The 16852-nt window shown below is 40.0% G+C and overlaps 2 protein-coding genes across 5 annotated transcripts; one reads left to right on the forward strand and one right to left on the reverse strand.

Moving 5' to 3' along the window:
- Positions 1-186: 186 nt before the first annotated feature.
- CTSZ (cathepsin Z) lies at positions 187-4828 on the forward strand. Its single transcript, XM_080558171.1, has 6 exons — positions 187-372; positions 755-918; positions 2742-2921; positions 3498-3648; positions 3887-4049; positions 4537-4828. The coding sequence occupies exons 1-6, from the start codon at positions 236-238 to the stop codon at positions 4648-4650; spliced, it is 909 nt and encodes a 302-aa protein (XP_080414297.1). The 5' UTR covers positions 187-235; the 3' UTR covers positions 4651-4828.
- NELFCD (negative elongation factor complex member C/D) lies at positions 4678-16782 on the reverse strand. 4 transcript variants are annotated; one of them, XM_080558155.1, is made up of 15 exons: positions 16389-16782; positions 15877-15989; positions 15608-15717; positions 14806-14915; positions 14376-14483; positions 13164-13316; positions 12364-12494; positions 11754-11919; positions 11019-11153; positions 10503-10642; positions 9723-9837; positions 9303-9398; positions 8931-9071; positions 8429-8558; positions 4678-8029 (listed from the first exon to the last, which is right to left on the reverse strand). In XM_080558155.1, exons 1-15 carry the CDS (start codon positions 16452-16454, stop codon positions 7995-7997), a joined length of 1749 nt encoding a protein of 582 aa, XP_080414281.1. In that variant the 5' UTR covers positions 16455-16782; the 3' UTR covers positions 4678-7994. The 4 variants fall into 4 exon arrangements, with proteins under 4 accessions (XP_080414281.1, XP_080414280.1, XP_080414279.1 ...); XM_080558154.1 differs by having other exon boundaries at positions 15877-15992; XM_080558153.1 differs by lacking the exon at positions 4678-8029 and having other exon boundaries at positions 8044-8558.
- Positions 16783-16852: the final 70 nt, after the last annotated feature.

Below are 16852 nucleotides of genomic sequence, written 5' to 3' on the forward strand. Positions count from 1 at the left end.
CTCTCTCATTACACTCACTCCTTCTCCCCTCAGAAATTAATTACACCCCTCAGAAATTAATTACACGCTCTTCGCCAGCCTTCCACGCCTCTCCACCACCGAGCCCAGCGCCAGGGGCTCCCCTCAGCGGCTCCCCGGGGGGCAGCCGGCCGGGCCCGCCCACGGCAAGGCCCCTCCCGCCGCCCTTAAATCAGCGCCGGGGCCGGGCTCCTCAGGAAGGTTTTGCCGCCCCAGCATGGAGGGTCCGGCCCGGCTCCTCGCCTCCCTCCTGCTGCTGCTCGCGGGCTGCTTCGGTGCCTGCCGGGCCGGCCTCTACTTCAGGGAGGGGCAGAGCTGCTACCGGCCGGCCCCGCGCAGGGCCCTGGGGCTGAGGTGAGCTGCTCCGAGCCGGCTGAGGGCTGCCCGCCCGTCCCCTGGGTGCCCGCCCCGGGGCTCGGCGGCGCTGAGGGGGAGCCCGGGGATCAGCCACAGGGACCGAGAGGGGCAAGGGGGGCTCCGGAGGGGGGCTCCGGGGCAGCCCTGACCCCCTCACAGCCCTCCGGGCACCTCACGGGCGAGAGAGCCCGGTCACGTTGTCCGCGGGCACATGACCGGCGTCACATTGCGAAAGGCTGGGAATCCTTGTTTTTTTTTTTCCTTTTTAATTCCCACCCCCCTTTATTTTTTTTTATTTTTATTTTTTAACTTCCCCTTATTTGCCTGAAAATATACGGCTTGGTAATGAGGGAAGCTCACTCCTTCTGTCTCCATACAGAACCTACCCCCGGCCTCACGAGTACCTGGACGTCTCCACGCTACCAGAAAGCTGGGACTGGAGAAATGTTAACGGCATCAACTACGCCAGCACCACTCGGAACCAGCACATCCCGCAGTACTGCGGGTCCTGCTGGGCCCACGGGAGCACCAGCGCCTTAGCAGGTATGTGCTGGGCTGTCTGCTAGCTCCTCACCAGCCAAGGTGTTGCCCTCAGTGATTTAAATATTTCTTGCTAAGCAAAGGAGGTTTATCTTAAGGTTACAAAATAGCTGATGTAAAGAAAAAAAAAAGTGCCAAGTTGCTGCAGTGACTAATGTAGCAAAACCAAGCTTAGACATCTGTGAATACCCCAGGAAAAGGACAAAGGCCAAGCCGGCAGCTGAAGGCACGGAGTTTTGGTTTCGGTAGAGAAAGCAACCAGAGGAAGGCTGTCCCCACCCTCCCAAAACTACGTGGGGGGGGGGAAGGGGAATACTGGGATGGTTAAAAAGCTGTTTGCAGAGGGATTACATTTATAGCTCCTGCCGAACTGTTGTTCAGGGCCTGGAGTAGGAACTGGGTGTACTGTCCCTCACCTTGGAGGGGTGGTGATAGTAGAAGCAGATATAAAGCAGTAAGTGTGTCCCCTTCCCTCTGGCTGTACCTCTGGCTGCTGCACCCTCTGAAGCAGCAAGGGGCTGCGTGCTGCTCCAGCAGTGCCTAGCTATGAGGAAATGAAAGGAGTTGCCCTTGGTGGGAAGGGCCTACACAGTATTACCTTAAAGAGCCCTGTTATTTAAATGAATGTCTACCGCAGCATGCAGACACAACTAGTTTCAGCAGATGGGTATGTCTGCCCTTTTCTTGAGAAAACGGAAGTAGAGGTTTATGTTAACTGGAGAAATGCTTTCTCTAGAGAGAATATATTATGACTTGTATGTAACTGCTTTGGCTTAGTAACATACTGGAGAAGTTGTTTGCATAGGATGTTTTAAGAGGATCAGCTGTGAAGGAGAAATGGAGGAAATACTGCAGAAATAGGGAGACAGTGCACGTGTGTGAGGAGACAGAAGCACCTGTAAAGTCTCTGTTCTTAAGCAATACAATATAGATGTTTATGAAGGCTGCCATGATGTAGTGCAGTACTAAGATATATAGCTAAGAAGCTGCTAAATTTTATCTAACTTTTGGTAAAACTTTATTGTGTATGTAGCTGTGCATGTATGTGCATTGAGTACCTAAAGCATTCATTCCTTCTGTTCTTCCTGAAAGTCTATGCTGGGATAACGCCTTGCTAATTCATACAGAGCACTCCCCCAGTTCTCTGTCAAAGTAGAACTGAATGTCACTAGTACTAATAGGATTAAAAGTACTACAGTTGCATGACTTAAGCCCGTTAATATCTTGTGAGAAGCAGTTTATAAATATTGATTAGGAAGCCAAGCTAGCTAGCTCTTTCAGGCAAAATAAGGCAGTAGGATGGTGATGCCTGTCTGAGATGGCAGAATAATGGTGAGATGTTTACTCAGCAGTGTGGATGTACTTTTGAAAGCTCTTCCTTGCTTTAAGCTTGTGACAACTGTCTCCCAGAAACCCGGGCTGCCGGAGCTTATGACTGTCTGCATGAGTTTATACGTAACTCTTTACTTCTGGAGGGAGAGCTGGTTTCATGATGTGTATTTAAAGGCCAGGAAATAGATCTAGTTTTCAGACATTGTGACTTGAATTAAGAACTCTAGAGTACTTAAAGGGTTTAAATGGATCTTACTCATCTGCATCTTTTTGATGAGCTTTTAATGGAAAAAACTTGCAATGAAAACCCACAAAAACTCAGCCTGCCTATTTAAGCTAGGTATTGAGAGACACAGCATGACCTATAACTGAGGCTTTTCCAACCACAAACACGATTGTCTGCAAATGGTTACAGGTTCAATGAAGGCGAGGGTGTTTCAATACTTGTAACAGCACACATTCCACTAACGTTTACTGATTGCTTATAATTGCAGATCGAATCAACATAAAGAGAAAAGGTGCATGGCCTTCTGCCTACCTCTCTGTACAGAACGTGATTGATTGTGCTAATGCAGGATCCTGTGAAGGTGGAGACCACACGGGTGTTTGGATGTATGCCCATGACCACGGCATTCCAGATGAGACCTGTAACAACTACCAAGCTAAGAATCAAAGTACAATGCCTATTTTCTTTGCTGTGTAGGGCTTCAGCCCAGATTTGGCAGATTTTAATATACAGAAATGATCATTTTCTGTGTTTTTTTCAATTTACTGATTCCTGCCTTTCAGTGCAGTACCAGCTGTTTGACTGACAGATTTTCCTTACAGGTCTCTGTCTAGACAGCATAACATGAAATCATGTCCAGACAAGTTTGCACCAGCTGAAGTGTTTAAACTCAATCGTTTAAGTCTGTGATATACAATCTCTAATGTAGTAAAATGCTTGAGAGAGTCAACTTAAGCAAAGGAGAAATGAAACCTTTGTTTCCAGTATTACTGGAATAGTGTCTATATTTATAGAGAAGCACAATCGAATAACTTTCTCTAAACAGTTGTGCCAATGAAGTAAAGGATAATAACTAATGATTGTAGAGACTTTAAGTGTAATTTCTAGAAAGAATTAGTTCATTGGAGATAAGTAATTATTCTTTTTAGTATCTACGTCAAATGAAGTTAAAAGAAAAAAGCTCAGTGTGTTATTAATTCATGGGAAGAAAAGCATTATCTTGTGATAATCTTTCTCTTTGTAGAGTGCAAGAAGTTTAACCAGTGTGGAACCTGTGTCACTTTTGGAGAATGCCATGTGATAAAGAACTACACTCTCTGGAAAGTTGCTGACTATGGTTCTGTCAGTGGAAGGGAAAAAATGATGGCAGAAATCTATAAGAATGGACCAATTAGGTAAAAAAAAAAAAGTTTATCTACTAGTAATATTTGGACTGAAATGCTTGGAATTCAGTTTAATGACTGAAGTGTACTTCTCCAATCGAGCAGATAGTAGCAGCCCTGCACTAACATGCAGACTTTAGCTTGTTTGTAGAAAACTGAGCTCAGAAGTCAAAATGCAAGAAAACAGATTTTTAGCCAGGCTCCCACCCTGATTTCTGTGTATAAAAATGCTTGCTCTGTTTTATTACAGCTGTGGTATAATGGCTACTAAAAAGCTGGATGCTTATACTGGAGGACTCTACACAGAGTACAACCCTTCACCTACCGTGAATCATATTGTATCTGTGGCCGGCTGGGGTGTAGAAAATGGAACAGAATACTGGATTGTTCGTAATTCTTGGGGTGAACCCTGGGTAAGGAAACATGGGAAGAAATATGTTTGCAGCACTGCTTTAGAGGAAAGGTGGAGTTTTACCCACTTGCTAAGAGGATGCTGCAAAGGTAGCTTGCAGGTAGAAAGAGTAAAACTTTATTTGAATTAAACTTTAAATTTAAAAAAAACTTAACTAAGCTGAAGACAGATACTTGGTTAAAGTTTCTTAGGTAATGTCAACTCAATCCTAAATGCTGCCCTTTCATGGATATGCACTTCCTGTTATGGGCCACCATAAATCTGTTAGTTGTAGGCAAAAATCAAATCATATACATAGAACAGAAGCAGACTGCCCCTTCAAAAAAGGCTGTTCTATGAATGTAGCGCTATACTTCTTGAGTGAATTCCTAGCTTCACTTCTAAACCATTCCCATCTGGAAAACAAAAAAGGTTCAATAGCATAGTTAGCTTATGTTTTCTGAATCACAATGTCTCTGCTTATACTAATGCAGATTAATTCTCTACAGGGTGAAAGAGGATGGCTGAGAATTGTGACAAGTGCATATAAAGGTGGAAGAGGAGCACAGTACAATCTTGCTATTGAAGAGGACTGTGCGTATGGAGATGTTTTACTTCCTTGATTCTATACTGTACATTTTTGTTTAAAGAAAGAATAGTCTAAAACTTTCACAGTTCAACTTTCAGGCAGTTTACAAAATTAGTCCAGATAACACAACACACAGTATTAAAAATGAAATACAGGTTGCCTTCAGATAACTACTTAAAATTTAAAAATTAAAGTAATTTACCCATGAAAAAGTGTTGTCTGCTTTGATGCACAGTATTTAAACCATATTGTCTTACAGAAACTATATGTAAATTTGTGTATAAATATATATTTTTAAAATACAAATTATGCAGATGTAACTAAAAAACTATGCGCACTATACTTACACTAAACTAACAGTAGTGAGCAAATATTATACAATTATGCAGATATAAAAACAAAGCTAAGACCAGATATTTTACATTCAAAAACTAAATCTCCCTGTTGTAGCTTCGGCTTCCTGGTGAAAAAATATTGCTGCAAGTCTCATGTGATACTGTTGCTTTTATCCAACCAAAATTATAAGAGGAATGTTGATCAAAAGATGTTAAAAGTACTTATCTACTTTTTCTTTTGCTCTATTTTTTTTTTGCTTTAATATATGACTATCTGTACTACTTTTCTCCTAGAGGCAAAGTCTAGCCTGCCACAAGACAGAGCTCTTCTCATGCTCACTAATATGAGAAAAGGTAGCAAATTCTATTCCTTAAAAATAAGTCAGTTACTAAGTGGCAATCAGTGCCATATTAAGTGGCACTGCTCATTACATTTAATAAACTGACAATGTTCTCTTTTACAGTTGTGTTTACAGTGTAAGAGCTTATTAATAATGTCTTCAGTTACATTTTATTATTGTACATAACAAGCATTCTCATGTGGCAGACTAGTTACCCAAACCCTTTCCCAGGACGGTACTGCTTTTACTGGGCTTCTTCTTGTGACAGGGTTGTTCAACAATCTGGTATGTAGCAAACTATGATGTTTTAAAAACAAATCAAATGAGATTATATTAATTCTACCCACAGTGGAGACTGAGATACAAGCAATGAGGAAACCTTGAAGGTAGTGATCAAGGGAGAAAAGAGACAGTGTGGAATACCTTTTTTAATTACTAATCTCCAAAAGCTATGCTACTGTGAATTATGCCTCACTCAAGCCTCTAAGTTAAAACTTTTTAGTGGTATAGCAAAGTGTGTGTGTCAGGGGGAGAGATGATAGAGACAGCTTCAAGAAAGACTGCTGCCTCTTAGTAGGTAGTTTCTCCTACTTACCTTGGTTTTATCTGTGAAAGCAAGAGAAGACTGCTTATAATCAGAGACTGTTATGCTTAGCAGAATGGCTAAGATCCATGAAACAATAGTGCTGATAGTCATTGAGTCAAGGTCGTTGTGCTATTCTGATTATCAGATATCAAAGAACATGTTTTAGATCTTGTTGATTTGGCCCTAATTCTGGGTTCCTATGTACAAGAATCATACTCTAATCATTAGCTGTTGATCATCTACTATTCACCTCTTCAGTTTTAAAGAATGGAATAGATGCCTAACTCTAGGCAAACGGTAATGAAGAATCTCATGCTGTGCATTGGTTAGTTCCAGCTACTTCCTTGGCTTTCCTTTGTCATAGTAAAATGACTCCACAGTGACAATAAGATTAATTCTGCCAAGCTGCAATACCTACTGTAAGTTAAGTCCTATTCAGCAGAAGGACGGGGAAGTATAATAGTATTGACAGCAGCATCATGGAAATTTCAACTAGCTTAATATCATGATAAGCCATGAGCGCAGAGGAACTCGAATGTGTAAAGGAAGTGATATGAAACTTGAACAATGAGAAAAGCAGAAGTCTGCTTTGTCTGAACAGCTGTCAGCTTTGTGATGGAGACAGTAACAAACTGCTCTTGATTATCACGAAGACAGTATATGAGGCAGTGTTACACACAAAAAAGGAAGAGCTGTAGGGTAAGTTGTTTTTGCAGTTACTAATTCTACTAAGAAAGGAAGCCAGGGTCTACAACAAACCAAACTTGTGTGCAAATTCTACTGAAAATATTATGAAGAGTAGGTCTCATGCAAGTTTAAGTAGCAAGACATTTAAAAGAGGTGCAAAGAAGGGGAGCTTTAAACGTCCATTTGGAAAAAAAAAAAGTCATGTGAAAGACCGGCTGAGGAAAGGAAAGATGCACTCCTTTTAGAAAGGAATGAAGCATCTATACAATCGACTTCTGTCTCAAATTGTCATGGTAGCCTAGAGTTCCCCTTCATAAATCAGTGACAGCAGAAAAGAGCAAAAGCAATTTAGATTTTAAATTTACAGCAAGTTGACTTAAAATGTCACCTTTGTCTTGTAGAAAATAGGTTCCTCGGGAAGTAGACGTGCTTGGAAAAGCGCAAATAGTCTTGGCTATACCCCTTTTAAATAGTATTTCTAAGTACAAAGAGAAATCCAGGCCGATGAACAGAAACAAATAGTGGTCTCTGAAAGAAGTCTCTGGAAAAGACCTTTATTTAAAGGTACACTGTAATCTTGGGGGTATCCCCAACTGTTTAGCATCAACCCAGACAGAGTACAGAGAAGTATTTTAAAAAAAAAAGCAAGCCACATCACAATAATGAAGCTTTTGCACACGTTTTTTTTTTTAGACAGCAAGAGAATTCTGATGTGGTAATGAAACTTACCAGTAACATTTGATGCATCTATTTAACAAAAAAAATAGATTCTGAAAGATATCACACTCACATCGGATCCATCTGTTAATACAAAACTAACCTCGATTGTTACAACTTGACCTCTATTATGTAAAACATGTTTTCTCATAGCAGTACACATATAGGATATTTAGAATTTTACTAAAATACAGAAGTGAGAAAGAGGCATCATGGACTCTGCAGCACAGAGGTAATAATGCTTTTTCCATTTTTTTTTCTTCCTAACTCACAAGCCTATAGCATTCAAGATTTTTAGTCTTCAGAGAACTACCTGCAAGATGTATTAATTAGGAACTACCTTCCCCATTCTTCAGGTTTTATATACTACACATGAAGAATCAGTGACAAGTTTTGCAAGTAACTGAAAAGAGCGTTCTTTGAGACAGCTTTGTGTGTCTCCTGCTACCCACTTCAGACTATGCAGATTTATATCAATGTGTTTAATAACAGAAAATCCTTCAGTATTATTTTGTTTTCCAAATTACATTAACAGTCCTCTGATATAAACCTCAAGGTCACCATGCAAGTCAATCAAATGCCCTTCAGCCCTTTCTTTCTCATGTTTTTTTTTGTTGTTGTTGTTGCTGTGTTGCCCAGTTATAGAACCTTGCTGGTGGAGAGTATGTCAAAGTAGTGATCATGTGCTCTGCATTCTTGATTTTTCCACTGCTTAGTTCACCATAATAAAGTTAGATTTGCAGTGAGCTTAAAAAAAGAAGAAAAAAAGTATTCAGTATATTACTGTGATTTATCTGTCTGCATGTGAATTTCTGCATTACATAATTAACTAGGATTTTAGGGTCTGAGCAGGTCTTTTTTTTCCCCCCCTAGGAAATGAGTGTACTATGAAAGACTACTTCCTTCCTTTTTTCTTCACTACAGTGTCAGCTCTCCAAAAGCAGTATTTGTCTTCAAGTTCCTCAGCTATTACCCAGAGATTCTTGATTAAAGAAAAATTGCTAAACACAGGCCCACAAAAGGGAAATAATCTGTCAAAGTATCTGGCAAGTGTTCTTATTTTTAGCAATCCTGCTGCTATACATTATTTACAAACTGTAACAAATACACAAGGAAGCAGATGTGCAATGGATAAGCATGACTTACCTATAAACTCAGTGACAGGATCATGTTCACCTTCTGTTTTAATAGTACCTGCAATACTTTCATTCTCCAAGATTGGAAGAAAAAGCTGTACAAAGTCTGATGTATATGGAGGAGCAATCACATCCAATACCTGAAATGGTAGACAAAATTGGATTATTCTTCCTGTTAGGTGTATAGTAGAAATATTACTTAATTCACAATACTCGTCTCAAAAGCATATAAGTAGTTGGACTTTTAAGACCTTTTATTGTCCGTACAAGTAATTGATTATGCATTCTTGTGGTACTCTACAGCTACCTTAATACTATCAGAAGTCAAGATACAGTACAACTAAGTCATGTCCTTGTGAATACCAATATTACATACATTGCTTGGAAACCCATCTCTTATCTTCAAGTATTTTTGAATTTGAGGCAAGCTGACGTGGTATCCACCCAAACATATACAACTGATATTAAAGTTTATTTCTACATGTTAGTAAATGCATTTTTTTGCTGCTGACCTCTGTAACAAAGTATCTGATGAGAGAGATATCTGTGTCTAGCTTCTCCAGGCATTTGCGGATATAGCTGACAACAGGCAGGACGTATCCTCGACTGAGTAAGTGCACCATTCTATCCAGGAGTGTCTTCTTCAATTCCAGCTGATAAGGAGGGGAAGGGAGCAGGGTGCAGGAGGCAAACCAACGCATTAGAAACATACTCTCAAAAGCATACAGTTTTCATTGTTCATTCTTATAGATTCAATATCTGCTATGATACTTATTAGTCATGATCATGTTCCTAACTCTTAGAACTGCTGTGATAACAGCAGTTAACCTAAGAAAGCATAAGTAATATGAAGGAATACAAATACTGAATCCTTTGAGAATCACCTGCTCCATTACATCAAGCTGTGAATGTTCTGTTTCAAAGAGTTTGACAAGAAGTTGTAGAACTTGGGGATGAAGCAGCTGATGGCACGTACTGATCTGCAAACAAGATAAAATAAGATCAACAGAACTTCAATTTAAAAACCAATGTGCTGCTCTTATTAGACAAGTTTACACTGATGTTTATTGCCAGATGTAAATTCTTTTAGAAAAGTATAACACCGCTTTTGTCTGTAATGCCCAAATTTCCCTAATATAAATAATGCTGAGCTGACAAAACCAAACAATTAACTCTAAACAGAAACAGATTCATCTTTGTATATTTACTGTAAATGATAGGCATTCCATGAACTGGATGTAATTCTAGTAACAAGGATAAAAAATGCTTTTGCTCTCCAGCCAGGTTTATCTGTACACTTTTACCTCATCCAGTAATGCCAGATGAACCGGGGTATGATCAGTCTGCAGCTGGAAGTATCGTGGTTCTGACACTGTCCAGTCCACCCACTTTAATACACCCATTGCCACCACTGGAAACCTACAGAAAAAAGAGGTCACTTTAGAACAGGAGCATCCAAACAATCACCATCTTCCAGCATATTCTACTGATTGCTAGATTTTCATAGTTTAACTTAAAAAAGAATTAATAAAGCTTGAGGAGTTTTACTTGAAGAGTTGCCAGTATACATCAAGAGCAGTCTTCACCAAAAATATAAATAAAAAAGCTGGAGAATAATTCTTTCTACAAAAGACACTCCCTGCTCAGCACAAAATGCTAAAAGCAGGCAACATAATTCACATACACCCCCCGTTTGATCCAGTTTATTCAATATCTGCTATTTCATACTACTGAGAGGAGAAGAAAGGATGCATCTATTGCTAAGAAAGCTGCATTAGGAAGACAAAGTAATCTGTCACCTTTTTCCAATGGCAGAGCCATTTCTTGGCAGAGCCAAGATGCTCTACAACACAAGAGGTGCAGTTTGCAATGGAAGCCAGAATTCCTGTCCTCATGAGGGAAAGATTCCAAGGAATCAAATGTATAGTTTTGAAAGCTACTTTTAGACCACATATTCACCCATTCTACAGTGAGGACATTCTCACAGAGCTGCCCACAAAGGCACTTCCCTTTAGCAGTACTTTCTCTCCTAAATACTCATTTCCTTCCAGAAATGGAAACTTGGGACCAATCTCCCTGCTTACCTGATGCACTGATAGAGAGTGCTCAGTTCTGCAACCAACTCTGATGCTCCTTTGTTCTCATTGCAACACAGGTTGTGAACAGTTTCAATGGCTTTTGAAGTTGACTTGAGTTCATCCTTGTTTATGCTGACTCTCTTGTTCTGACAAAATACAAAGTTCAAATGCAAGAGACACAAATATACAGGGAGTCTTTGTTTACTTAAGGAAAGGAATTGTAGCTAGACATAACCCTAAGACTACATTGTATTTCTCAAAGTTAGACTCACAGGCAAGTTTTAGAAGAAACAAGTATCAATGAGCTGCAATAGAAGGACGTTTGCTTTATCTAATTCCCAGCTCATTGATACTTTTTTCTTCCAAAAACTCATATATGAAGCCTGAAACAGTTCATAAAATAAACAAACCGAGCTGAACATACCATTTTAAACTGAGCCACTTAATGACCAACCATTTTCTTCAGCACAGTTATACCACCATAGGTGAAAAGAAAACGTTACGCACAGAACTGAACATTACCTTTTTCCACATCTCTACTACGCTAGCTGCATATGCCAGTATGTGAATATATTTGTGCTTGTGGTCCTGGTTGATCTTAGCACCTGGCTTAAACAATGACTGCATGAAGAGGTCCAGAAAGGCAGGTACTCGAATCTGAAGAAAATGAATGGTTTATTAGAATCTGAGAATTAAGATAAAAATATAATTTTTTTTTACATCTGATGTGTTTCTCATAGAGCAAGATTTAATAAATTCCTCCTCAGGAATAAGCTAGATGGTTTCAAAAGAGACCTGAACTTTTGACACTGGCACACAAAAAGCACACAAAAGAGCAGCAAGTTAGAAAGAAACTGTATTACTCAAGTATCTAAATGCCACCATTTGTTACCAGAACCCATGTTAGAACATGCCATTTACGACTGCTTATAACAAAATGCAAAATTGATATAATTTTTTGTTTTAAAGAAGGAAGTGAATTCCTTGCCATCTTTACTTCCTTCCTATTGGGAAGTTCTTTAAATTAATCAATTATATGTAAAAAGACAGATTGGAATGATAAAAAAAAGAAGCTAATGCAAAATACAATACAAATAGTAGTCTCACATTTATACATTATTTAAAATTACTGATGGATGAGCCTGAGTGATAAATTCTATCTTGTGTCAATACATTTAGCACAATAAGACCTCAGATTTTTGAGTGCTACAGTAACAGAAGAAAGTTACAGAGGTTAAAAAGAAGACAGCTACTAACCAGTTCTACTGGAGGTGGGTCCATGCTTGTAAACATTTTGAACAAGACAGTGATATCTGCTGGATTCAGAGCTCCTTTGGACAGCATTGCACCAAGAGCTTGACATGCACGAGGATAAGAGGCTGCAGTACCCAACGCTAAAGTGATTTGACTAGCATCATGGCCTCTAGATGAATAACATAAACACACATAGGAACTTATTTTCGTTATTTGGAAAATTTAGTTCTAGCCTCACCCTATGTAATGCAATACGTGATGACAGAACCTCTTATCGTGGGTAATTACAGAAACAAGCCTGTATTTTTCTGGTTTACTTCTAAAATGTGCATCAAATAATAAAAATAAATATTTTTGTAATAGATGGAAACATAAATTCTTTGTTATTCCTACTTCAGTTCTCCCAGCACAGGACAAGGAACTTTTCTATTGTTCTATATATTAAAGCCTGCTACAAGAACTGCTCTGTTGCAAGTGATTTCACACTACCACAGAATGAATAAAAAACTAAGAATTCTCCTTTTGCAGTATAAGGTAATCAGGAATGAGCAAAAGAAGCAGATTATACATTATGGTGTCTTATGTTTCACTGATAAATATAAAAGGCACTTGCTTTTCATGAGCATATCGCTGAACCTCCTGAGCAATCCGTCTGACAGCTGACCCTCCTTGCTCTTCTTGAGCTAATATGGACATCATAGATTGTGCGAAAAGATACGTGTGCTCTCCATGGCAAACCATCTTCTGTGAAGGTGCACATGAAAAATATTACCAGAAAACAAGAAATATGTTTTTATGATTACATTGCTTTAATAGCAAAGATTTCAATGAAATCTACTAATACAAAAGGAAGTTAAGGAAGACTAGAGTACAGAAAAGCATAGTCTATCACTGTGCACTGATACCATGCAAGAAGAAATGACTACATTGTGAATGTATGTTTTTTAGATGCTAGAGAGGAAAATTTAGCCTACTCGTACTCGGCAATATTTAAAAAGTAAACCAAGTCCAAAGCCATGCAAAAGTCATTACACTATTTCATAATAAAGAACAAATGCTACGTTGATTCAGATGGCAACTTTCACACTGACATGGATGATAAAACAATTATTAGAATTTGCCAGAGGACTGATTAGATTGATCCTTAGATCTTGCATTAAGTGTGAAAGAAGACAGTTTTTCCTTTATACGATCCATTTAAGAAATACAGGAAATGTTACATACACAGTTCAAAACATGACTGGTGACAGAATCACCAAATTTATATTTTTTAACTCATATATAGCTTCTTTTCATAAAATGCTCTAAGACTTCAGAAGATGTCAAGATTTTCCACAGTCCCACAATGATTTGTATATTTTAATGGAAAGGAAAAAAAAAATTTCCACACATAAGAAGGAACAGAGAACTTACAGCAAACTCAGGGAGGTTTTTCTCAAGGTTTTCTTCCCCTCCATCTAAAATTGTTGCCAGAGATGTGCGCAGGACTCTGGAAAATACTTCCAATTGCTGACATGCTGTTGAAACACTAGTTATTTCCCCTTGATATCCAGCATCAGATATAAGCTATAACAAAACCAATAAGTAAATGAATAAATAAATCACTAAATACCTATATTATTCAAGTTGATATTTCAGATATCCTAACAAGCCTAGAAGAACACGTGAGATTTTCCTCTTCATACACTTGCTGGAATTCATGTTCATCATTTAGAATACAGAAAAAGAAGCCAATGAAGATCTGAAGTGTTCCACTGCACCACAAATTGTTATAAACTTGTTGTTTCCTATGTCAACGACAATTATTCACATGAGTTATACCTCCAATATAAGAATGTTATCTCCTAACGCGAGATTAAATATGCATGCCAACAAGAGCCACAAAGCAAGATTAAAAATTAGTTATCTTTGGTACTTGTGTACATATATATGGATGTACATATGTAATAAATACAATATATAGTAATAGGGTCTTACGCACACACATGCATGCATGTGCAAAAAGCCCAGGAGAATAACTGTCACTGGGAAAAAAAAAAGTGTGTAAGAACCTTTAAACAACTGTTTCCCAGCACTCACAAGATAGATCTGTTCTTATAGCACTAAAGTAAGGGAATTCCAATAACAATGCAAATAATTTGTATAAAAGGTATCCAATGCTTAAGACTTTCTGTACTGCAAGTCATCTTCAAAAATAGAACAAGTCACTCGGACATGGCAATAAAAATAAAATTAGAGATATAGACATTCTCGCTATTATTCTCTTAAATAGCAAACTAGTTTTTGTTTCACTGTTGTATAAAAACAAAGGCCTACTTGAAAGTCTTTGAATTCACAACCCAGTAACCATAAAAATACAATTTAGAAAACACATGATGCACAATTTTTGAACACAGATCAGAGCAAAAAAAAAACCTCAAAAAGCAGTAGGTGAAATTGGAAAATTACATTCACAATTCGTAGGACAATTCCTCTCACCAATCTGTACTTGTACTGTTCTGACATTTGAACAAGTAGTATTAACAGAAACATATACGAGATACAGGAAAGACTATAGCCAACATTTGATGCCAGAACAATTAACCTGGTATGGAACGTCTCATTTATTACACTTGAGCATACTACCTTCACAGTAAAATTAAGCATTAAACAGTCTGGATGTGCTTCTGCCAACTTGTAAAAGAGATCTCTCCATGTAGTGTGTGCTATCATTTGCTCAAGCCATGCTGGAGTCTGAAAAGATTAAAGGAATAGAAATAAACATAGGAATATCTACTTGTCAATATCATTAAAAGTAAGCTTTTTACCTCTCAGGAGTCCAATCAGTTGCTATGCAGGACTTCATTACAACAAAGGATGCATTCCACTTTTCTAAGTTCTCTAAGCCCCTGAGAACTCTAGTGAAATAGAGCTGCTTTTCTGAAAACGGTTGTTTAACTAAACAGCTTAGAAGACAGTTTTCCATCCCCCACCATCTACTACTCCATCACACAAAGACGTCTATAGAGGATCCACTCATGTCATGTAAAGACAACAACATGGATTCCATGCATACCTCTCCTTCCTCTGTAAAGATGGAATCTGCTTTCCGAGGATCAAAATGCTTGATAAGTAAGCTCTTTAAATGGTTTTCCACAGTCTCCTGGACTTGCACTGGCTCAACACCTGTACAGAAGGAACAAAAAACTTGGCAGATGCAATCCAATCAAACATGGCAGCAAAATTTTCAAATTTTCAACAATGTTCTATTATGAGAACAGAAGCTACCCTGTGATTTACCAGAAATTTATCCACAGGCAGAAGATGAGAGAAGAGCCATCAGTTCTATTTTCAAGCCACGCAGATACAGACACGTACAGATTTTGAGATTCTCAGTCATTTTTCCTAAATGCAAACTATGCTTAGGATCATAGGCAGGTTACACTAGCCCTTTTCTCTCGCTCTCTTCATCACTCATGATGACAGCAATGCCAGTCATCTCACAAGACTGTCACTAGGTGTGATACCAAAATATCCTAAACACAAAAGAGACTACCAGGATTGGTGCGCAAACCCACGTTACTGCAGGCTAGAGTCCATCTGCTTTAAATATGTTGGGTATCGGTAGTTTTGACAAAAACAAACAGATTACTTATTCTCTGAACAGAATCAACATATTATGATGTTACACAAGAACAGAAAGGAGTGGCAATATGCATCCTGAAGACATCTTTCACATAAAGAATTGTCACGTACACATACAGGATAACAACTCTAATATGATCCACTTTTGAATATGATCCAGTTTGCCACTAATTCACATATTTATGATGAAAGACAGACTACAGAACCAAATTATATAGTATTACCTATCCTACCTGTTTGAATGAGCCATTCTGCCAGCAAATTTACAGTCTGTGCCACTGCTGTATAGTTTTCAGAAAGAAGCTGGATGACATTCTCTGGAGAACCTCCTGCTTGGAAATATCTGATGAAAGAATTAGAAAAGAACAATTTGAAAACAATATTTAAACAATTTGAAAACTATATTAAAAAAGGAGCTCTAAATAAAGGGAAAATAACAGCATCATTTATTTTTGCATACTTCCATACAAAACAGTAGCACTGCACAGCAAGCTGCACTCACCTTTTTAGCGTGTTAAATATAGACGGCTCCATTATGTAGTCAGGAGTTGAAAATTTCTTCAGGCATTCTTGCTGGACTTCGGCATCATCCTCTCCCTCCCCATCCTCATCATCCTGCTGTTTGCAAACACAGCCAGGTCAGTCACCTCAGTTCTTCCCCGCTTAACCCACAGCACACGACCCACTCACGAAAAAAGCACGATTTAACAGAGCAGGCGCAAACCTAACAGCACCTTGTTATTGTTTTATTTCCTTTTAACCCCCCCAAGACCCAGGTCCCACAGCCCCGGGCGGACACCCACGCTGGGCACCTCTCGCCTCGGCCCGTCCCCGCCGAGTCCCTGCCAGGCCTCCCCCCACGGCCGGGCAGGGCGAGAGGAGAAGCCCTGGAGCCCCCCGGAGCCCCCCCAGACCCCAGAAGGGGGACAGGAGCCCGCCGGTCCCCAGAGCAGCCTGGCGGGATGGCGACCCCCAACCCCGACCGCTTCAGGCCCAGCGCCCGCCGGCTCTCACCGCCCCCCCGTCGGCTTCGTTGCCCCACTCCGCCGCGCTCCCTTCGAAGTAATCGGCGTCCTCCATAGCTCCTCGGCCGAAAAACCCGCGGCGATGGCCGGAACCAGGCCGCGACCGGCCCCCGGGGCGGAGCGGCGCGGAATGGCGGGCGGCGGCCGGGCGGAGCCTGTCCTGGCTCCGGGCCGGCCTCAGCTGAGGCGAGGCACCGCCGCTGCGGCCTCTGGAGCTGTGAGGGTGGTTTGTGCCTGAAAGCCGTCACCCTCCTGCCGCTTCGTGGGGAGTTTCTTGCCCCAGAGCCGGTGCGAGGAGCCGGCTACGGGAGCCGGTTGTGCTTGGGGGAGCGGGGCTGTCACCTCACGCCTCAGCGCCGCTCCCCCTGGAGCGGGCGTTCGCTGCCGTGCAGCCACTGCCTGGTAAACGAAGGCTGAAACCACGCAGCAAATAGCAATGAAATATGACAACCT

The sequence above is a fragment of the Anser brachyrhynchus genome (genome assembly GCF_964034855.1).
Source record: "Anser brachyrhynchus genome assembly, chromosome: 16".
NCBI lineage: Eukaryota > Metazoa > Chordata > Aves > Anseriformes > Anatidae > Anser > Anser brachyrhynchus.

Excerpts from the sequence above, each read along its gene's own strand:
- CTSZ (XM_080558171.1), top strand. The coding sequence starts at position 236 with ATGGAGGGTCCGGCCCGGCTCCTCGCCTCCCTCCTGCTGCTGCTCGCG. Across the intron at positions 3,649-3,886 it reads TATAAGAATGGACCAATTAG|CTGTGGTATAATGGCTACTA; the intron begins GTAAAAAAAAAA and ends GTTTTATTACAG. Across the intron at positions 4,050-4,536 it reads ATTCTTGGGGTGAACCCTGG|GGTGAAAGAGGATGGCTGAG; the intron begins GTAAGGAAACAT and ends AATTCTCTACAG.
- NELFCD (XM_080558152.1), bottom strand. The coding sequence starts at position 16,454 with ATGGAGGACGCCGATTACTTCGAAGGGAGCGCGGCGGAGTGGGGCAAC. Across the intron at positions 15,993-16,388 it reads ACGAAGCCGACGGGGGGGCG|CAGGATGATGAGGATGGGGA; the intron begins GTGAGAGCCGGC and ends GTTTGCAAACAG. Across the intron at positions 11,920-12,363 it reads CAGCGATATGCTCATGAAAA|AGGCCATGATGCTAGTCAAA; the intron begins GCAAGTGCCTTT and ends TTATTCATCTAG.